Source organism: Felis catus, chromosome A3 (genome assembly GCF_018350175.1).
Source record: "Felis catus isolate Fca126 chromosome A3, F.catus_Fca126_mat1.0, whole genome shotgun sequence".
In the NCBI taxonomy this organism is placed as follows: domain Eukaryota; kingdom Metazoa; phylum Chordata; class Mammalia; order Carnivora; family Felidae; genus Felis; species Felis catus.
Window position 1 is genome coordinate 138,368,590 of NC_058370.1, and position 22,292 is coordinate 138,390,881.

At 57.0% G+C, this 22,292-nt stretch overlaps 1 protein-coding gene across 8 annotated transcripts in view; it reads left to right on the forward strand.

The window, feature by feature from the left end:
* Positions 1-22,292, forward strand: part of EIPR1 (EARP complex and GARP complex interacting protein 1) — a 121,295-nt gene that overhangs the window by 65,110 nt on the left and 33,893 nt on the right. For all 8 annotated transcript variants that reach the window (XM_011281345.4, XM_011281346.4, XM_019827971.3 and 5 more), the window contains one exon: positions 19,671-19,827. In XM_011281345.4, the coding sequence (XP_011279647.1) occupies positions 19,671-19,827 (157 nt within the window). The remainder of the gene's footprint in view (positions 1-19,670; positions 19,828-22,292) is intronic.

Here is a 22,292-nt window from a genome sequence, read left to right on the forward strand (position 1 = left end):
CTAGGTGGCCGTTGGCAGGGAAGACTTGAACGGCAGCAGCTAGGACACGCTCCCCTGGCCTTTCGCCGTGGCTCTCGGCCTCAGGCCACGACATGGGGTTCCCAGGGGAGACAACCATGAGCGGCCGGCCTCTGAGGGCCGTGGCCGTGGCTTCAGTGCGGTCGCGGGAGCCTGGCCTCCGTGTGGCGGGCAGCTCCCTTTCTGTTTCAGGGCTCTGTGGTCCTGAAAGGCAAGCGCGTTGGAGCCCTTGGTCCCCGATGCCGGGCGTGAGGGCCCCGCGTCCTGACTGAGCAGAGGCTGACGTGGTGTTGGCCAGCGCGGGTCAGCGGTGGAGGCCCTGCGTCCCCGCCCTGCACGGGGCCGTCTGGCGTCGGGGGCTCCGGCTCCGTCGTCTGCCCGAGCTCCCCCTCCAGGGCTTGCCCCGCGGTGTGGTTGGACCGCCCCGTCCCCTCTCCTGGTCGTCTTCTGAGCTGCCGTTTGGCACCCTGCCTGCAGCGGACAGGAAGTCGGCAGCGGGGGCCACGGTCGCGCCGACCCAGGAGGCCCGCTGGTGGACTGCATGGGAGGTAGGGCTTGTCCTTTCCAGGGTCGCTCCTGGCGTGGAGAATCCCGGTGCATTTGACCAACTCTGTGTCGGCGGACATTTATTTTCAGTATTTTGCTCCACAAGCAAAGCTGTATTAGAAATCTATACGTACACGTCTTTTGTTCCGTCTGAGTTTTTGTTTTGGAAAATTTCCCCAGGAAGACACGCCGGGTCTCTAGGTATCTGCCAGCGGCCCCGCCAGCCCCTCGGTCTCTCCATGGCGGGGTTGCAGGACTCACCCCGCCACCCCCACCGTTTCCCACCCTATCCCCCTCCCCCACAGCCACCATTCCTGCTTCTCACTCCTGCCACCTGTGCTCAGGCTGCTCATCCCTGCAGATCGGGCCCGGCTGCTGTGTTCCCATCCTGCTGCTCGGGCTGAGGGGAGCCACCGCCTGGGTGTCACCTGCAGTTGGGGGACAGAGCTCAGGAGGGGCTCCCATCCAGAGGTGACACACTCTTACAGCACGCTGGCCAGTGAGCAGTGGCTCCCCCCGGCCACCAAGGCCCCTCTAAGGAAGGAGAACCCGTGAGCAGCACTGGAGAGGGGAAGACAAACCAGAAAGCCACGGGGCGGGTGCAGAAAGGGAGCAGCAGAGGCAGGGCTCGCGGGAGCCCAGGGGTCCCCAGGAGCCAGGTTAGGACAGAGAGCATGTGATGATAGGGCAAGAGAAAGGGTGTACAGGCGGGCACGTCCGCGTGCGTGCCGGCACGTCCACATCTCTGATGGCAGCACCCGGGGGACAGGAGGCGGAAGCTTGCGCTCGCTGGTCCCGTGTGGTGACGTCTAGGTCTTTGCCTGCTCAGGCTCGTCCGTGGAGGAGATGTCACTCCAATGCCGTTGATGGGAGACTCTTCCCCAGGATCACAGAGTAGCTAAGCCAGACCCAGGATTCAAACTTGGCTCTTCCAGCTGCAGAGTCCGTCTTCCCCGTCGCGTGGTCCCTTAGCTCAGTTCCGTGTGCAGCGCCAGCGCGTGGCTGTGTCTTGGCAGGCCTGCGGTGGTCAGGTGTGGAGGAGACGGGGTTACCTGGGGACACGCGGCACGCACACACAGTGAGCTCCCCGCCCACGCCCCGGGCCCCCCCGTCCTGAGCCTGCAGCGGCTGTCACGGGAAGACTGCCCGTGTCGACCACCCTCAGCCCCTGTGGTGTTTGTAGAGATGGGAGCACCTGGAAGGCGTCAAATGAAAGGTGTGTAAGTACAGAAAATGTTATTAAGTCCCCCAAGTGACTTGGGTTTTTTTGCGTTTCACGGGGAGACCCAGAATTTCAAAACGGTTGCCCTCCGCATTTTAAAGGGATTGGTGATCAAATAGATACGTTTAAAATGAGTCTTTTACTTTTGTGCCTTCAGCAATCACCCCCACCCTCTTCCTGTATTTTAAGCCATTTTAAGTGAAATAAAGAGAGGAAAGAGAAGGTGACAGCGAGTGCGAGGATGGGTCTTGGCGGGGCTGCAGGGCTGTGCCCTCATGTTCAGTCGGCCAGAGCTGTTAATTGGGGCACATCCCCGGGACGCCCCTCCGTCCACTGCATGTTCTCTGGGTGGGTGCAGGATGGCGCGCTCATTAGGGAGGCAGTGGGATAAGCCCGGTCGTCGGCGGGGAGAGTGAAGCTTCTGGAACTGGCTCGCCATCCCCGCCGCACGCACTAATGGGCACCAGCTGGGCTTCCCCGTGCACAGCGGCGGCCGTGGAGGCGGCAGAGGCCTCCGTGCCCACTCGAGCACACACTTCAGTGGCCGTTCCCTGGGCAACGGCGTCTCGCAGCCAGCTGGCTCTGCCCCCAAGCCCATCAAAGTGCACACCCGCCAGGAGCCGGCGCTGTGCCCGCTGCCGTCTGCGGGCTCTGATGTCGGAGCATTTGCAGCCGGGTTTCAGGGTTAAACATGAGGGAACGAACCGGAGGACTCAATAGTCAGGGGCCGCAGTTGAGGGGGTGTGGAGGTGTGCACGAGGTGGGTGGGAGAGGGAAAGTAGCCGGTCACATTTCGTGTCCGCTCCAGACAAAAGGTGGAGGGGACGGCTTCCCTCGTTTGTCTAGGGTGAGGGGAAGTGTGGCCAAGAACAGCCTTTAGCCGCATCCAGGGTTGTGCGAGCTGCTGCCGGCGGGCCTGGGGCCACGTGGCGGCTCTGTGGGGAGGGGGCTCCCTGGCGGGGGTGCAGGAGCCTAGAGTGGTCGCGCAGGTCCAGCGCGGGCTCACGGGGTCGTGGTGTTTGTGGGGTTTGCCCACAAATTTCCGTGAACTGACCTAGTTGACTTGGCTGGGATTTCCCCCTTCCAGCGTGGCTGTGCCCACTGGGCCTCACCAGTCATGTCTTCTGCGATATTGAACACAAAATTCCCATTTGTGAGCACTCCACCTTTTAAAGCATTCTGGTGTTTGGATTTGGCCTTTCCATCTGACACGGACTGAATTTAATGAGTACAAGATTCTCTGGTCTTTAACATGGGGGCTCTGCACATGTCATAGAGGCTTTGGTTTGCTTTTAAGTTTATTTATTTATTTTGAGTGAGAGAGAGTGAGTGAGAGAGAGAGACCGCGGGAGGGGCAGAGAAAGAGAATCCCAAGCAGGCTCCGAACTGTCAGTGCAGAGCCTGACTCGGGGCTTGAACTCATGAACTGAGAGATCATGACCTGAGCTGAAACCAAGAGTGGGGCACTTAACCGGCCGAGCCACCCAGGTGCCCCGAGGCTTTGGTTTTAATCTTTCATTTCTGTTGAAAGATTTTTGTTTCTGTTTTTTTTTTTCCTCTTTTTCTGACCCATCTGTAGGAATTTGAAATAATCACAATTACATTTGAAAAGATATGACAAATTCAAATAGTTTGTTTTGGAATCGGGTTTCGGCATAGGACTTTAATTTGCAGGGTTGGGGCAGGTAAAGATCGGAGCCGTTCAGCGTTGAGTGTTGTAACTTCATGAAAGTAGGTTCTGCTCTTGCATTGGCCACCCAAGAGAACTTTTGTGAGACACGGAAAGATCACGTTCACCACGCACGTGGCTCCCAGGAACGGCTTGGGGGCACACAGTGGGGCCGCAGCAACCCGGAACCCAGAAGGGCCCTTGCAGACAGCAGGGAGCACGTGACCTTAGCATGTGGCCCTGGCGCAGAGCTGTGCTGGATTTGTCTGAGGGGCTGGGGGGAGCACGTCCGGTGGCTCTGCTGAGCGCCCGAGGGCCGTTGCACTCAAGGAGCCAGGTGGCCTCCCACGAGGGCTTGCTGCCTAATAGAGAAGTCAGATGGGACATTTGCGCTGATTTGGAAGGGCAAGCCGACTTCCCCAGCAAGCGGCCGCTGACCTTTACTGCCTACCAGGCAGGTGCAGTGGTGAGTCAGGCAGCCACAGCCCGACCGTCCTGGAGCTCAGGTTCCATCAGGGGAGTGAGCCAGCCACACATGAGGAAGGACAGGCAGGCGAGTCAGTGCTGGGCCAGCCAAATGTCCATCCGTCGGTGGCCCACCGACTCCTCGTCCTCGGCACGTAGCAGGACGACTCTAAGAGGTGCCGCCTGGGGCGGCGTGGGGAGGGGAGGGACGCACAGGTGGGTGGCTGGTTCAGCCTGTGTGCAGCAGGGGAAATGCGTGCGTATCCGTCGACGCGGGTAAGAAAGGCACAGAACGCACGCAGGGGCGGTGGAGGAGGGCGCTCTGCGAATGCTGTGGCACCCAAGTGGCGGATAACATGGGAAGAAAACGTGTTGCGGTGATGGCTGGCTTCTTCCTCGTTACCACCACCCCCTCCCGGCCAAAGGCAAAACACCAGAAACTAGAGAGTGGACCAGAGCACTTCCCGTCCTGGTCCGGGGTGATTCCTACAGAAGGTGAGCCAGGGTGGGCTACAGGGAACGGGTCACGGTGTGTTTCCTTTCTGCTCCTCCTGGACACTTAGCCGACGAGCCGCAGGCTGCCTGTGACAACTTGTGAGCTGGGGTCCTGTTCCCGCTCGTGTTCAGAGACCCAGACGACAGCCGGAGAGCTCCTGGTGCGGGAGCTCGTGTACACGCACAGCTCTGAGCCCCCATGCTGCGCGCGCAGTTGTGCTGGTCCCTACGTGTCCCTCGTCCGGGCTCTGCGGCTGTTGTGTGCCTGCTGCCTGACGTGGCGGCCCCTGCCCCGCGTCCTGCCTGGCCTCGCGCCAGCACGCGGGACCGCCGTGCTCACGGGTGCATAGTGAAGGCGCTCGGTTTGCCTTCCCGTTTGGTCTCCTTGGTGTCCGCCTCCACTCAGCGGGGCCGAGGCCGTGGCTCCGAGCCGCAGGCCCGTTTCAGCGCCGCTTCGTGTGGGGTCCAGGGGGCCGGCGCCGTGTCCTTGGGCTCCACGCGTGCAGACTCTTCCCGCCGTCCCCGGTGCTTCCTGAAGAACGTGTGTCCGTGTAGACATTGTGTTGTTAGAGAAAGCGTTTGCTATTTCAGCCCGGGGCACATGGCAGACCCTAAACACATCGATCAGCAAATCATCAGCTTTTCAAAAAGCGAAGGTGTGAAGGTTTTGGGGGTATTAATTAGTTTCTGACACGAGTGGGAGCCAGAGTAGTTTATAACGGTGGTTTTAAAATCCCATCGCCGAAAGTGATTCATGCCACTCTTGCTCTAGCTAATGCTGATGAATCACCGTGTTCTCAGTTTTAATGAGAATGTGGATGGTCCCTGTCCAGAAAGCAAACACTGGGATGCCAAGCAAGTGTCACTGTTTCCTTTTTGTAGATCCGAAAAATGTGTGGCTGCATACGGAGTGCAAGTGAACGCATGTATCAGCGGAAAGTGCTGTGGGTTCCCGTGCTCCAAGTGGCGGGCGGTGAGGCCGTCCAGCGGGCAGTGAGGCTGGGCGTCCCTCATGGCGGGTGGTGAGGCCGTTTGGCGGGCAGTGAGGCTGGGTGGCCCGCATGGTAGGCAGTGAGGCTGGGTGGCCCGCACGGTGGGCAGGGAGGCTGGGCGGTGGGCAGTGAGGCTGGGTGTCCCTTGTTGTGGGCAGTGAGGCTGGGCGGTCCGCACGGTGGGCGGGGAGGCTGGGCGGTGGGTGGGGAGGCTGGGTGGTGGGCAGGCACCCTGTCCTGGCATCTCTCAGGGCTCTGGCACAGGCACACAGCCATGGCTTCTGAGTGCTCGGTTGCCAGAAAGAGCCCGGTCACCATGTAGTTGGGTTCTAGAGACGAGTGGACTCTCTGTTGGTCAGAAGGTGACTCAGGCCGGGGAGAGAGCCCAGGGCCCCTCAGGGAGGCAGCCTCGAGAGGAGCCTCTGGTGGAGCAGCCTGGGCCCAGCTGCAGACCCGGCGGTCAGGATGGAGAGGGTGGTCCAGGCCCGGCCGTCTGTCTCCTGATGTTGTCTCCTGCCAGGGTGCCGGTGCTCAGTGTCCTGGGGGGCAGGGCTGTGTTGGAGGGGACGGTGCCGTGGGCAGCCTCGCGGGGGGCTGACGGGAGTGGAGTGTGTTCCTGGCAGCGTGTGAGAGAAGCGGTCCCTTGCGGAACGTTCTCAGCAGCGACCCTGGCGCCCGTGGGCAGAGTGGGGCCATCAGTCTAGGGAGGTATGTGTGCCGGGCCCAGGGGCACAGCGGTGGGGCTGGGGGTGTCCTTCACCAGCTGCGTGTGTCCCCGGGATTCTCAGGCATCATTCCGGAGGACAGCCCAGGAGCTCCTGGGAGGGCAGGCGCCGGCCGCCCTCTGGGACGAGGGGACGTGTCTGTGCTTCATCCCTCGCAACAGGGGGCCTGTTGTCCAGGAGCGTCGGGCACTTGTTTCACACCCGGCAAGGGACAGGAGACGCTTGTGCCCAAGCTGACACCGTAAACACATTGTCTCTTTAGGTGACTTTCATCCTTTTGACAGTCTGCGGGTTATAGAGCGGGTGTCGGCGTCGAGAAGGCAGATGACTTCTCCAGGGTTGCGCGGCAAGTACAAGGTGGGTGGGGACACAGGTCAGGGCCTGTCTGGTGGCAAAGCCCATCCGAGTGACCCTGTGTACACCTCTCTGTCTGCTCTGAGCACCCGGGAGGCCCTTACACAAAAAGAAAGGAACCCTTAAAACTGGGTGTGTGAGGGGGTGTCCCCGCTTTGTAAGGATGTTAGGCGGGCAGACAAGTCAGTGTTTGTTTGGGAAGCACTTCGGAGATCGCCACATGAGCACTGTGTTTGCTGCCTCCTCAGGCCGCCCCTCACTTCTTATTTCGATGCTGTCCGTCTCCGACTTTGGGCCAGGGCATTGTCACTGAGCCCAGTCTTCTTCTGTATCGTCCTTCTTACGTGAATTATTCCTGTAAAATGCCCTCCGCAATATCCAGTTTTCGTCTCAGGACATTGAAGAAAGATCTCAGACACCGTGGAGCTGTCCGACTACAGAATCCATGTGTACTTTGTGGAGCCCCGCCCCCCGGCCGTTCCCACACTGTTTCTCCCTCTGCACCCCCAGGCCGTGGGGCCCGTGCTTTGTCCCCCGACATCTCTATCCCTGCGTCCCTCTGCGCCCCACCCTGCCACTTCCTTTACGTCCTCGTTCCCAGTGGGTGATTCTCCTGGGGGTTTCTGATCTGCCAACCGGATGTTGTTTCTAGGCATTTTACTTAGTTCTTTTAAAAATTTTCCGGGTCAGTTTTGGTGGTGTTTTTTGCTTGATCACGTTTTTGATTCCAGCTCTTATTTTTTGGTGAGTACTTTAAAGATTCCAGTGCCTGAAGTCATTGGAATTCTCACTCTGGGGTTCCTCCTTCCGGCAAGCTCCCACTCAGAGGCAGTACCGCTGGTGTGAATTTTATCCTGTTTTACTGCTCGCCCCTGTTGGGCTGTCCTAGTTCTGTGGGAGTCCCGAGGGGCCGGCCCGTGGGCACATTCTTCTAGAGTTTGCATCCTCTGGAGACTGCCTGCGGCTGCCAACGGCCAGGACTTCTGGTTAAATTCTTGACCTAGGACTTCCCAGTCCAGGACACCAGCGGTGTGACTTCCGTGAGGGCCGGGGCGGGGTGCAGAATGCCAGGTGGACTGCCGTCTGCTCGGGGCTGTAGCTGAGATAAACACGCGTTACAGACGTGTCTCTCTCTGTGCCAGCGCATGCTTTTAAAGAGAAAGTGGCCCTTCGGGAGCCTAGACTTTTGCCAAGGTCCCAATCCCAATACCTGTGTGGGCCTCCTGGCTATTTCCTGTTCGACGTGTCGTCCGTAGATTCCCGGTGGAGACAGGGATTGAAAGGGCAGCCTGAGCTGACCTTTCTGGTTCCAACAATAGCTTTAGTCTTTGCTCCTGATCATCATATATGTGTTGTACTTTCTGAAAGCACGACTGTGCATTTAAAAATATGGATAAATATTTTACAGAAGTGTAAGTTTTTTCGGGATGTATAATTAGCTGTATTGCTAGAATCAAGTTCCTGAATCTATTAAGTTGATAAACGAAAGGAAATGTTAATAACCGTAGTGGGAGAGAACAATAAACTCCTTCCTGGGCTTCTCACATAAATATCAAACTGTCTCGTGGCCATGTTACCTGGGTATCTCCTAAACATTTCCAGAGCAACACAACTGAAACTGTGTTTTTTCTAGGTTACTCACCCTTGAATGATACCACTGTCCTTTTAGACATCAGGGTGAATTTATCCTTCAGGGTCAAGAAACCACACCAGGTGTTTTGTTTTGTTTTGTTTTGTTTTGTTTTGTTTTGTTTTGTTTTGTTTTGTTTTACTGAGAGAGTGCCGATGTGTGAGCATGGATGGGAGTCATGACCCTGGGATCGTGACCTGAGCTGAAATCAAGAGTTGGATGCTCAACTGACTGAGCCACCCCCCGCCCCTGGCGTCCCACCACACCTGGTGGTCCAGAAGGAGGGCATTTCATACAGTGGACGGGGACTTCAGGCAGAAAGGGGGGAATGCTGGTGGGACCCGGATCTTACGCTACAGGAAGCGGCTTGCACCCCGCCGTAGAGGGGCCAAGGCACACGGTGATGTTACAGGAACCCGGGAGCCTGCCGGCACATGCTCCGCAGGCTGGGCTCTGGGGGGAGGGCCGCCGTCCACACCCTAGGTCTTGGGAGCCTCTCTGTAGTCGAGAGGCCACGGCGAGCGTCCGTGTCGGGCGGGTGGACTCTCCGTGCTCGTTCTCAGCCGTCCGCCTGCACGCCTGCCTTGCTTTGCTTCTGTTCTGTTCTTTCGCCGCTTTTCGCCACTGCTGTGCAGGCCACTTCCCCCTGGCACCGGGAGCTCCTCCCTGGGGAGCAGAGGCCGTGCAGCCACCAGATTAGGAACCCGCTGTGCTTTCAGGGCCCGCCGGACTGGATTTTGTCTGGAATGAACAGAGTTCCCGCTGGCCGTCGGACGCGTCCGCCTCTCCTCGTGGTGAGGCGGGTCACGTGACACCCGTTCTGTCGTGTGCGGGACTCACGGTTTTTGCCTCCCACGACCAAGCAGTCCCCTCCCGCCCCCTGGAGCTGGTTCCTGACAGCAGGGTGATTACGTGTGTAAGTGAGCACCGCAGGGCAGCGGGGCCCGAGGTCTGCCCTGCACCTCTGCCCTGCGGCTCGCCAGGGGCTCCCACGGTGGTCGTGTTTGGCGTGGACGCTGGGAGCACCGGCGGGTGCTTGTGCCTGGGCCTCTCTCGGTTCAAGCTCCACTCAGGCGTTGGCCTGCCGGGTTGCCGGGTTAGGGTCCCGTGGACAATATGTCATTGCTCCCCAGATTCAAAAAGGCCACCAAAAGTTGGGTCTCCTCGTTTCAAAGATGCCCCAGCACGGTCCGGATGGCTGGACCCTTCGGAATGTCACTTAGGCGGTGGCACTGGAACCCCACAGGCTTTCTCCTCACTGTGCACCTGCCTTTCACTCTCCCTGAGACGCGGTGTTTGCCATCTGGGTCCCGAGGTGGAAACCAGCTAGCAGGGCAAGCAGGGGATTAGGTACAAGGAATTATTAACTACGATAGAAGAGTAACTGATACCTCATGGGATGGTACTCGAAGGTTCAGGGCACCCAAGGAGGGGGATGTGGAGGGTTGCAGACCGTGCTGGAGAGGGCATGGCTCAGGCCACTGGATGGCAGGGGAGGAGGGGTGTGGCTCTCTGGACCTCGGGGGAGGAGGGCTGCGGCCGGCTGGATGGCAGTGGGGGAAGGGGAGGAGGGGAGGAGGGGCGGACTGTGGTGGGAAATGCTTGGCCAGCCTGCAGCCCTGGCCAGCGCGAGCTGGCGAGCAGCACTGGGCAGGAGTAGGCCACCCGTGGGGTCAGGTGATCACAGCAGCCACGGCAGGGCGTGGAGGGAGAGCCCTCCGGGCCGTGGGCAAGTGTGGAGGGGCCTGCGGAAGGAACCGGCACGCCAGCCTGGGCGTGCGGCCTCCTACCCCGAGGTTCTGAGTCAGGAGGGCCGTGGGAAGGCTGTTGCCAGGCTGAGGCAGCAGGGTCATAGACAGACGAGGGTCCGGGGCCCGTTCGGGGGCCGCGCTCCTCGGACACCCTCACACCACACCGCTCACGGGACCCCATTGCAGTGGAGGCCCTCGTTTATCTCTGCGCAGGGTGTGAAGGCGCACACGGAGCTGGGAGCTGGTCTGTGCACCGAGCAGGAAGGTCAGCGAGGGTTCTTGGTGCGGGGCCAGGGCGTAAGCATCTCAGGCTCTGTGGGCCGTGCAGCCCCTCTCTCGTATGCTTTCCTTTCCTTTTCTATGTCCGTTAAAGTGCAGACCATCCTTAGCGGGCGAGCTGTACAGAAACGGGCAGGGAGCCGGATTCGGGGCAGGCCGGGCCCACCCAGGACGAGGTTCAGGTGGGGAGCCGAGAGCCCTGATGGGGGCTGGCCAGGGTGGGGGCCGCTGCCCCGGCTGGTGACGGCGCCTGGCTTTGGGCGAGAGTGCTCGATCCGTACCTGTGTCTCTGGAGCCGGGGGCTGCTCTGTGTTGCCCCTGTGGCACCAGCACAGCAGAAGTAGCTGCCTCACGAAGCCTTTGTCATAACCCGCTGTCGTTCTCCGAGAACTTTCCCGCTGCACAGGCCCAGCCGGGGCCTTGGTGGGACCTGGTAGAGACCAGCGTGCCAGCACCTTCCAGGGCTTTGATGGTGAGCGGAGCTGTTCGTTCCCACTGGTGCGGCCAGTGGTGCCGCCTTTGGTGACTATCCTGATAGGGAAGGTCCTTCCCGTCATCCCTGGGTCTGTCGTCTCTGCCCAGCCTGCCCCTTCCCTTGATACGTTCGGGAATCTGGCGATCGCTGCAGGTTGGTTGGCCGGCCCCCTTCGAGGTGGACGGGGGCCACGAGTCCCTAGCTCTGGCTGTTGGCCAGGTGGTACCCCTGGGCTCACTGTGCATTCTCACAGGTCTGGACCCTTCCTTGCCCTTCCCATGGTGCCAGCATCGTGGACCTCTGAGGTTGGCTCTTTCTAGGGAAGGCTTGGAGGAAACTTTGTCTATTCTGCAGCAGTGTGATAGAGTTCTTCCTCCAGGGGGCCTGGGTCCCCCTAAGGGCAGGTGTGCGAACTGTTCTGGGTCAAGAGCCGAGTGAGAGGTGGGGACTCTTCACTGGTGGCTCAAGTCAGGTTTCTGCTCGGGGCTGCGTCGTGTTGGTTACATGGATCGGGGGTACCTGAGTGTCTGGCAAGGTCTCTTCTCCCCTCACCTGGCCTAATACGCTCTGATTGGCCCTCGGTTCCTGTGCCTGCCTTGTCTGGAGATCACGGCTGGTCCCTGCCCCCATCCACCCTTGTTCTTACAGTCGGGGAGCCCTAGCTGCCCTGACCACCCTCAGAGCTGCTTGGTGTGTGGGCCCCCCCACACCAGTGCGGGGAGAGGAGGTGACAGGCTGGGCCCTGCTCACTGCCGTCAGTCTGCCTCCTGCATGCCGGCCTCCAGGATTTATCCATGGCGTGCCCTAACGCACGGAACAGCCAGTGCAGAAAGGCGTTTTTAGGCCCAGCCCTGGAGGCCCTGCCTGTCCCGGGTGACTGCTTAGTACAGCTGGATTCTTCTTCATTTGTCCTGCTCAGCCTGCACCAGACTCAGAGATGGCTGAGCTCTAAAAATAGCCCTCGGATTCCGAACGCGCCCACCGCGTCCCGCGTCCCGCTCCCCACCGCAGCCTCCTCCCCTCGGGCTGGGGATCAGATTATGTCCCCAGCCAGGGCACCGCCAGCCCTTTAGCTGAGCTGACTGGAGCCGCTATTCAGGCTTACAAAGGCTCTAATCTCCTTTGAATTCCTCTAAGCCTGGACTCGGTAATCCCTCACAGCGACAGCACGCTCCACGGGCACCGTCTGCACAGCCTCAAGCACGCCTCTTCCATTCATTGGCCCCGATTATCTTTTTATCTCATTAAGTGCCTCCAGCTCGCGTGCTCCATGTAAGACACAGACAGTGGTGTCACACTGGCCTTACAGACCCGACTTGGTGTCTTCTCTTTCGAAGCACTGGGCCGCTCGAGACTCAGGACCCTTGGTTTCTTTTCTGACTCTGGCGCGAACGAAGCCAGTTAACTTTACCTGGCCTCAGTTTCCTCCTTCACAGAAAGAAGGGGCAGGGTTCGTCCTGCGTGCTGTGGGAGCTCCCTCCTCGCTCACGTGGCTGTGCTCTCCGACTCTGCAGTGGGCAGCGCTGTGGTTTCTGCCACAGGCTTGGTTTCTTGCCGCCACTCGGGCCCTGCCCTCCGGGGGCTCCGGTCGTCACGATAGTGATTCAGCACAGGCAGGTACATTACAGGACCTAGCTTCAGGATGGGCCTAAAAACAGAGATAAAAGCAGAATGCCTCACCGGTTATTACAGCATTTTCCTTCTAAAGATCAGGTTTTCCTTCTTAAAAGCACCTTAGTTTCTTTGATAGCTGCTGGATTTGCGTTGAATGCTCTGTTGAGATTCATACAGATATGGAAATCCTCAGAGTTTCAGAACCAATTTGCATGTCTCGATGGGTGTGCTTCAGCGTTTCTTATTCAGCAGTGTTTACCTTCAATTTCATCTGCTCCTGAGGATTTGGAGAGTTTCTGATAATGCCTGCCGCATTCCTTGGACCTAAAGCGCACTCTTGGCAGCAAATTTTGCCGCCTCTTGCATTTCTGGGGTGGGTGCTGTTGGCAGGTGCCCCGGGTCACTTTCTGGTCTTTCTCAGGATGATTTTTAGAGGTTGCATTTCTCAGGAAGCGAGTTTGGACTCACCTTGTACCCATCACGTTTTCGTAATAAATTCTGCCAAGAAGGGGAGCCTTGGTGGCTCAGTCCGTTGAGTGTCCGACTCTTGATTTTGGCTCAGGTCATGATCACAGGGGCTTGAGATCGAGCCCTGTGTCCGACTCTGCACTGAGCGTAGAGCCTGCTTGGGATTCTCTCTGTCTCTCTCTGTACCCCCCACCCCCACTCCCACCCCGCTCTCACTCTCGGTTTCTCTCTAAAAAAAATGAAAATAAAAATTCTGGTAAGGAAATTTTATAATCTTTCAGAAAATCCAAATAAGTTTTCCAGATGCTAGAAAATTTCCTTAAACCATTTACCTTTATTCACCGATTTTTAGAAACACCTATGGCTCTCAGCGCCCAGTGTAGTTTTCTGTCTCACATGGACTCGTGTGTCGCCACCAGGGTGGGCATTTCCATCACTGTCCTGGTTCTTTGTCCAGGCGCGTCCTGCCTGGAAGGAGCCCCCCCTCCCCCCCCCCCCCCCCGTGGCCTCAGCGCCCTGTGGCACGCTCCCGTGGTGCGTAGCAGCCCCTCGTTTGTCCGCCCTGGAGAGACTTTGCTCACTGTTGGCCCAAGCCACGTGCGCAGAGCAAATTGAAGAAGGTTAGAGCGTCCCACGGCGTCCTCGTGCTGTGTGGACGGGCCATGGCAGTCGGTGCTGGGGGCTTGTCCTTCCCAGCAGATGTGGGGGCTGCACGATGGGTCTGCATCCAGGGCTTCTAGAACGGCAGTGACGGGTTGTCGTCCCTAGCTGTCTCCCTGGTGGCCTTGTGGCCATTATCCCTTCTTGCCCGTGTTGGATGCTCCACACTAGTGTCCCGGCCACCAACCTGTTTTCGGATTCAGCCCGTCTTACACGCTGACGCCAGATCCTTCTTCTAAAGCGCGGCAGGCGCTCGGCCCGTTGTGTTTGCACCGATGGAACGCATACCCTCCCTGCCGGCACTCGTGTCCTCGTTCCCGGCGGCCAGCCTCCACCCCGTTGTCTGGAGCAGATGCTCCCCACGCCTCCGCTGGTCTTCAGGCCCCTTTCTGGTCTGTCCTGCCAGGGCCTCAAGCCTCAGTTCTTGTGGCTTTCATTCGTGGGACCCTACCCCAAAGTGAACTGTTGGCCTTTCTCCGTCCTGCAAAGCCACCGGGCCCCAGTCCTGCTCGCAGAATGCCTCAGGTCCGCTTCCACGCGCCCCAGTCTCCCTCGTGGCTGGGGTTCGTCGTCCTCCCCACTGGGAAGGCATCTCTCTTTCCTCAGCTCTCTACCTCGACGTCTCTCAAGGCACTTGCAGATCTCGTCCTCGTATCAGTTAACCGTCTGACTGTTTTGCGTCATTGTCCCCAGGGTCTGTATCTGACTCTGTCCTCATTCCCAGACGGAGGCGCGGAGATGGTTGGACCTGGTGGCTAGATGGTGTTACAGGCAGGTTGTTGTGGCCTGACAAACACCCACGTCATTTCAGTGGCTTGTTGACCATTGTCGCTTGTGGTTTGAGGGGATCTCTGCTCTGTCTCTGAGAAGAGCACCACGCCCAGGGGAATTAGGACCTTCAACCCTGCAGAGCCCAGAGTTAGGCCTGTGGGTCCTGGGGGAAGAGTAAGTGGGCTCAGCCCTGCTGTCCTTCCATGTTGCCAGGGCTGTGGGCTCCCGCGTCGGGGACACAGAACCACGTAGAAGTATCTGGTTTCCAGTTCCGTGTTGGGGACATAGTACCACGTAGGAGTATATGGTCTATGCAGTTGTCCTGTGCCTCGGGGGCTTGCCTGACTGCCCTGGTGGGTGTGATGGGGCTCTCAAATGAGTGATGCTTGGTCCACCCATCAGGTCCCAGAGGCGTGGCCCGAGCAGTTTTTAAAAGTGCATGTGATTCTTCGGAACCCTGAGATTCTCCCCACGAAGCCCTCGTAGTCCCATTTCTACCCCCGACCCCTTTCACACAGCGGGGCCAGCAGACCACGTGTCTGCAGCCTGACCTTGCCGCGGAGCCCGTGGCGCCGGCTCCCGTGCAGGCAGCAGCCTCCTCCAGTCGCCAGGCATCTGGGCTGGCCCGGTGTTGTGGGTGCAGCGTGTCTGCTGTGGATGAAGAGGTCCTCAGGCGCTGTGCCTCCTCCTCTGGGCACGTAGCCTGCAGCTTCTCCGGGGTACTGGGCCTCAGACCCCGCCTGGCGCCCGGGCCCGAGTCTCCATGGGGTATCTCCCCCTGCTGGCCGGGGTCTGCTGCACGCTGTGTGGGGCCGTCAGTGCACGTTCCGCAGGGCCTCCACACGTCTTCGGAGCGTATCTGGCAGCAAGCAGGGGCACTGACGCAACCTTGCGGCAGAGCCACGTGTGGTTTCCTCCTCGTGGAAATGCGGACGGTGTCGGGTCCTCCGCCTTCACTGGGATAGGAAAGAAGGCGCGTGGAGGTCAGCGTCCGTGTGTCACGTACCTGAGGCTGGTGGCGGTCCTCTTGACGGGGACCCGTGTCTGGCACCGCAGCTGTGAGCAGGACGCCAGCTCTGTTGAGCTTAGAGGAGCCCACGGTCTGCCTCCAGGACCCGCTGACTTTGTGCGGAGGCCAGATGGTAGATTCGGCAAGGCCCTTCCATGCCCTTGATCGCTAACGTAGGCACGTGTGTCCGCCACCTGTGACGGGGTGGGGGCATCAGCGTCAGTCCTGCTGTGCGTTCATGGACCATGGGAACGAGCACTGGGTGGGTCTGTAGAGCCAGGAGATCTGCTGTGACCAGGCGTTGTCCGGGACTTTTTTGTTACGTGGCCCTCCAATGTCCCCGCTCTAACAGGGGACATGACACTTGGGGTCTCGGACCTTGTGTTCAGCAGGTCTTGAACCACTGAGCATTGCCCTTTGCTCAGTGTACGACCACCACGTAAGTCGCGGTAGGTCTTCTTGGGTGCACGCTGGGGTAATGGTCACCGTCCGTACTTGCCCCATCGTTGTGGCTTCTGAATTCCCGGAGATCTGGCCATATTTTCTGTCAGTGGGTTTTAGGTCTGAAACTGGCTCAGATCAGTGCCGGGTAAGGGATTGTGACTTTTGGCGGGGTGACTTCCCTCAGCCTCCTGCTTATCCGTTCTTGTTTTCCTTTGAATTCGTATGTGTGTATGAACGCATGTACTAGGCAGGCAGGGCTCTGTTGAGCGACCATCTGTTTTGCTCCTAGGAATACCATCTCTTGTTATCTGTCGCCACAGCTCTCGGCCAGTTGGCCTTCCCCAGCTGGCACGCTGCCTTGTTGGTCATTATGATAATTGCTACCCCCGACTTCTGGCAGTCACACGCCATCCCCAGGCCGCGGTTGCTGTGGGGCCAGGTTTAGCTGCCGGAATCGGGAGTGGTCACAAAGCTTGTTATCAACCAGTCACACTCTGTGACAGCCTCTCCTAAGAGGGGAATTGTTGGGTTATTTGGTAAGTGAATGCTCAGCTGCCAAAGGGCGTCCCAGAATGTCTGCACCGTGTTGTGGTATCTCCAGCCCCAGAGGTCTGCACCATGTTAAGGTCTGTCCAGCCCCAAATGTCTGCACCTTGTTACACTATCTCCAGCCCCAAATGTCTGCAGAAGAGCCATTTGTTCCACATCTTTTCCAGTGCTTGGTTTTGTTTATCTTTTTAAAATGAAATTTTAGCCATTCTCGCGGGCGTGTAGTACATCTTGTTTGGTTTTATTTTGCATTTTTCTAGTTACCATTGATGTTGAGCATCCTTTCTGGTGATTGTTGATCATTCATGTTTCCTCTTTTTTTTTTTTTTAACTTATTTACTTATTGAAAAAGAGAGGGGGGTGGGAAGAGAGAGAGAGGGAGAGAGAAAGAATCCTAAGCAGACACTAGGCTGTTAGCATAGAGTCTGATGCAGGGCTCAGTCTCACTACGCGTGGGCTCATGACCTGAGCTGAAATCAAGAGACATACACTTAACTGACTGAACTGCCCAGGCACCCCCCCTATTCAGGTTTTTTCTTGAAGGGTTGATTCAGTGTTCTGCCATTTTTAAAATTTGGGTTGTTTCTTTCATTAAATTGTAAGAGTTCTTTATTATGGATACAAGCCCTCTGTCAGATAAATATATTAGGAATATTTTCTTCCAGTCTTCGTTTTTTTCATGATATCCTTCCAAGAGCAGAAGTTTTAAGTTTTGTGAAGTTCAATGTCTGTTGTTAGATAGAAGCTTTTAATTTTAATGTGGTCTATATTATCAGTGTTTTCTGTTATGATTTGTGTTTTATTCTGCCCTACTTAAGAAATCTTTGCTTATCCCAAGATTGTGAGGATATTCTACTATGCGTTGTAGAAAGGATTTGTATTATTTTGTCTTTCACATTTTTATCTTCAGTCTGTGTGGAATTAGTTTTTGTGTATGTTGTGAGATAGGATAATACTTCATTTTTCATGTGAATATACGATTGATCCATCATCTTTTACTGCAAATACCATGCTTTGTCCATTCCAGTGCAGTGGTATTTTTGTTATAAGTCAGGTGACCATTCTTGATGAGGTCTGTTCCTAGATTGCGTTTTCTTTCTTTGGTCTATGTATCTGTGTGCCGATACCAAGTTAATCCTGGATTTGTAAGCCAGCCACATTTGTTCCCGTGCCCGGCTGTTTTGGCCATGTGGACAGCTCACATTTCCATTTAATTTTAGAAGTACAGAAGCAGGTTGTCAGCTTCTATCCAGAAAGCCTTTTGGAACTTTAATTAAGGTTCACGGGTGCCTTACAATAGTGAAGCTTCTAATCTATGAACATGGTATACCCTCCTTGGATAGGCCTGTACTTTCTCCCAGCAGTGGTTTTAATTTTGCTGCACACAGGAGGTCTTACACCTCTGTAGTTTGAGATTTTATTGGATGTTTGATTTTTTAATGTGATTGTTAATATTTTTAAAAAATTTCCTAAAGCGTTGTTGTTATCTGTAGGCATCCAGTTAAATTTTATATATCACCTTGGTGCTCAACAGTTTTGCTAAATTCCCTGCTTTGTTTCTAAGAGTATAGTGTGTGTAGGCTGTCAGGTCTTCTACAACCATTATCATTAGCAAGTAGTGGTGTTTTCATTTCTTCTTTTCCCAGTCTTACACCTTCATGTTTTCCTTGACGTATGAAGTAGGCAGGACCTCTAGTAGATTGTTAACTAAAAGTGGTAATACAAAACCTTCTTGTCTAATTCCTCTTCTCAAGGGGGAAGCATTTGGTATCTCTCCTGCACCGCTGTGTTTGCTGGGTGAGCAGGGAGTTACAGGGAAAGACACCTGAGCAGAGTTCCTCAGAGAAGGAATTTGTTCTGTGGGGACTCTGTCAGAGACGAGCTGTGTGCATTTCACTCATCTTGTAGAGAAGCTACAGTTAGTTCTCACGCGGGTGGCTCCATCACTCTTCACATTAGAGAGTTCTTTTTTCTGTCATTTAGGAAGACTGATATAATCTGTGCGTGTACGGGGTGAATGTCTCAGGCGTTCCTTTCTTCTTTCTGCCTCAGAGTCACCAGTTAGATATTCTCGTATTTTAGGAATGCCATCGCCGCTTCTCAGGCTCTGCAGACAGACCGTGTGCTGGAAACTTCCACAAGAAAATGAGTTTCTCGTGTAGAAAGTCCATGGTGCGCTGCATTGTCAGAGGTGAAACGGGAAGGTGACCGTTAGGTGTGTGGCCCAGCAAGCTGTATGGGACGTGAGCCCCGACCTTGGGGTCAGAAGGCCCTGGCGGAAACCCCTATCCTTCCGCCTGTCCTTTGATCGTGGCCGATAATGGCAATACTGCCCCTGAAGCCCGGCATCACCTGTTATGTTCACTGGTGCGTTGTTTGGCTGATCAGTTGGTGTTTGGATTGAAGGGCCATTGCAGCTGCTAAGTGGGACATTTTCCAGTGTGGCATGAGGCCCTTTCTTCTTCGTATTTCATGCGGGAAACCTTGTGCACGCGGTATTCTCTCTTGTTCTGCATTTCTTTTATGGTCCTCACTCGATGTCAGCCTGGTGATTTAATGTTGAAACCTGTTCCTTGATTTACCATCATGTACTAAAAGGCCTTTAAAAGGGAACGTGTTTAGCACAGATGCAGTGTGGTACTGAACGGAAAACATGTTTGAAAGGATTTATATTTAGGGATTTATGATTTAATTTTTATCCCATAATGTTAAACCTGATTCGTTTTGGTCTTCTGTGTCTCCCTGTCATACTGAACAATCGTGCAGAGGGCCAGAACCCGGTGCCTGGCGTGTTCCTGGGAACAGGTGGCCCTGGTCTTTCTTGTCTTGCTGTCCTTATCCACCGGGAGGCATTTCAGAGCGCTCCACGACAGATCCCCGGGGGCTCTGAGTGGTGGGGACTGAGCAGCCGCCGTCGTCTGCGGGAGACGCTGTGTCCACGCGGCACCAGCGGGCGCCGGGCCGCACGCTGCCCGGAGAGCCAGGGCACAGCTGACACGACGCCTGGTGCGCTTCAGTGTGCGGTTCCCACCTGCCCGTCCCCTCCCCTCCGCGCACGGGGGTCCGGCGACACTGGCGACACGGTTTCCAGACGGAGACTTCTCAGGGTGCCCGGTGCCGGTGCGGGATTCCCTCATACAGCCGTGAGGAGCGCCTGTTCGCCGCCAGCCTTACGCCCGAGCGGCCCTCACGGGGTGTCTGTCGCACGCCCACCCCCGCGTTTTGCTCCCTGTCGTGAAGAACCGTTGAGGAAGCACAGAAGGAAATCGATTTGGAGGAAAATCAAATTTTCTTCTGAAGCAGAGTGGTGGTTTTAAAACAGGGAGGCAGGGGTCAGGCGGCTGCTGGCGGGGAGCCTGCCTGTCCCGCTTGCTGACTCTGGGTGTGTGCCCCCCGCCCTGCTTGCTCCCTGCACTTCAGATGTTCGAGAGGGCAGGCGCGCTCTGCCTCGGCGTCTGTGTGGATGGAGGTGCGCCGTCTGGGCCGCGGCCGCGAACCGAGCTCTGTTGACATGACCCTCTGTTTATTCCTCAGCCTCAGACAGCAAGGTCCTGACGTGTGCGGCCGTGTGGAGGATGCCGAAGGAATTGGAGCCCGGCAGCCACGAGTCCCCTGATGACTCATCGAGCCCCGCGCACACCCTGGAGCTGCTCTGTCACCTTGACGACACGGCCCACGGCAGCGTGGCCTGGTAGGGTTCCGCCTATCTCATACGCCCGGGACAAGCCTGCAGTAGACAGCGTGCGGCCGCAGACTCCCGTGGTAGGGGCCGCGGCGCACGCTCGGGACTCTGCCCTCTTGTGAAAAGACGGTGTGAATGGCTTTCTGTCTGTCTCTCTCGTTTCCTGATCCTTGTTCTCCAGAGCGGACATGTTCACGGAAACCCTACCGCAAACATCGTGAAGGAGCCTGTGTGCAGGCCTCCTTTCGTCGAGACCAGTGTGGCCAGGCCCCTGCCGGGAGGGTGGCGGAGGCGGGCGCCGCAGAGGTCTTCAGCGTTCTGTCGCTCTTTCGCTTCTAAATACGGTCTTATTCAGCGGTCCTAAGCGTCAATTAATTGTGTCTTTAGGTTGAAGGCTCACAGTTCCTTCTTTTGTGGCCTGAATGAGGATATGCCGTGTGCCCACCTCGCTGCACCCCCGGGGCCGCCACGCCTTTACCCTTGCCTTCGTTCCCCTGTGTGTCGTGTGTGGCGCCCGGGGGTGGAGACGCGCCCGGTCCATCCGGGTTGCCTGGCCTGTCGCTGCCCGCGTGTTGTGATGGAGGCGCAGCCGCACCCGCCAGTTCACCAAGGGAGCCTCCGCCGAGTGCTGTGAAATCCTGAAGACTCCGCAAATGCAGAAGGCCATGCTTTCTAGAAGGGACTGAGAGAGCGTATCGTTGTTACCGGTGTTTACCGTTACAGTGGTGATTGCCGTTTTCCTTAATACAGTAACGCTTCCGTGTGTGTGCAGACGTGTGTGCATGTGTGAGAAAGAGCCGTATCCTCTGTACACCCAATTCTGTTTTAGTTCAATCTACTGATTAAGTACATTTGATCCAACACATCTTTATTAAGCACCTGCTGCATGGACTTGCCGGGCCCCAGGGATGCCAGGTGGTGGGGGGGGAACACGGCCCCAAGCAGACACGCATGATCTCTCAGGGGAGACTCATGGTGTGCACATGTAGGTGACCCAGGGCAGGCCGCAGCATGTGCTGAGATCATTGGGAACCGTGTCCCGTGGGCCCCCTGGGGAAAGAGGAATTAATGTTTACTGCTGGGATTGAAGAGGGATTTACGTGGGAGCTGACACGTGGAGCTGGGACTGATCCAGTCTCGCTTGGCATCAGCGGGGAACAGGGAGCAGACCTGCCCGTCGGCGCCCCCTGCGGGTCTGGAGGCCTCTGTGCTCCCGTGCGGGAGGTGTGGTCTCGAGGGTGCCAGGCCGACGCCACGTCCACAGTCAGTTCTCCGTATGGAGCCGGCAGACCCCCCCCCTCCCCCCACAGGAAGCAGAGCCACACAGGAGCCCCGCGGCTCCCACAAGGGGTCACCGGAGTGCGGAGCGAGCCTGGCAGCGGGGGCACGCCTGGAGTTCACTTTTCATTCAGTGCTACATTTGCTGCAGACACAGGCTTGCGTGTGCATGCGAGTGTGAGTGCACGTAGGCATGTGCATGAGTGTCGGGGGCGGGGCATGTAAGACGCGGTGCAGGCCAGCAGCGACTGCGGGGAATTTGGTGTGTGCAGAGGGTGTCTGTGCCTTTGGCTAGTGCACACATGGGCCGAGCCTAGGGGAGTTGAGGGAGGGGCTGCTGGTCTGTGTCCCCATAATGTTCTGGCAAAAGTGGTCACACCAGTCTGCGTGTGCTGCCGGGAGGTGAAGGTCAGTGAAATGTTAAGTCTGGGTCACACCCATGATCACATTTCTGTCATCACAGCCCCTGTGAGCACAGCCCATTATCACACCCCGTTATCACACCCCTGTGAGCACACCCCGTGAGCATACCCTGTATGAACACACCCCCTTATCACACCCCTGTGAGCGCACCTCATTATCACACCCCCTGTGAGCACACCTCGCGGTCATACCCCCTATGATTGCACCCCTGTGAAAGGGGAACTTGTTAGGAAATAATTGTTGGCATTTAAACACATGCAGATGAACTGTCTTCCTTAAATCCACCTTGGAAGTCCGCTCTCCTGAATCTGCGGCCCTTGTTTGCAGCGTCTCTTGAATTCCTTTTGTTCTCCACTGCATCACTATGTGTTTGCTGACTTTTTCCCTGAGGTAGCTGTGATCCACCTGCATTGTAGGAACAACACAGATGGATCCCGTGTGCCGTCGCCCATCTCCCCCAGTGGTGACGTTGCCTTCCTACTGTGCACTGCCACCGTTGGGAGCTGGGGGTGTACCTTCAGTCCTCTGCCATTTCACCACGTGTGTCTCTTTGTGCAGCCATCCCGTGGCCAGGATACGGGACCAGGATCGCTCCTGCTACCTGTTGGTGGCCATAGCCCACTCCTCCTCATGCCGCATCCTTAATCCCCGGCAGGCATGGGTCTGTGCTCTGTCCTATAGACTCGTCACGTTGAGAATGTTCTATGAATGGGATCGTCCACTCTGGAAGCTTCGATAGTGGCTTTGTGCGCTCACCGTGATTCCCTGGAGGC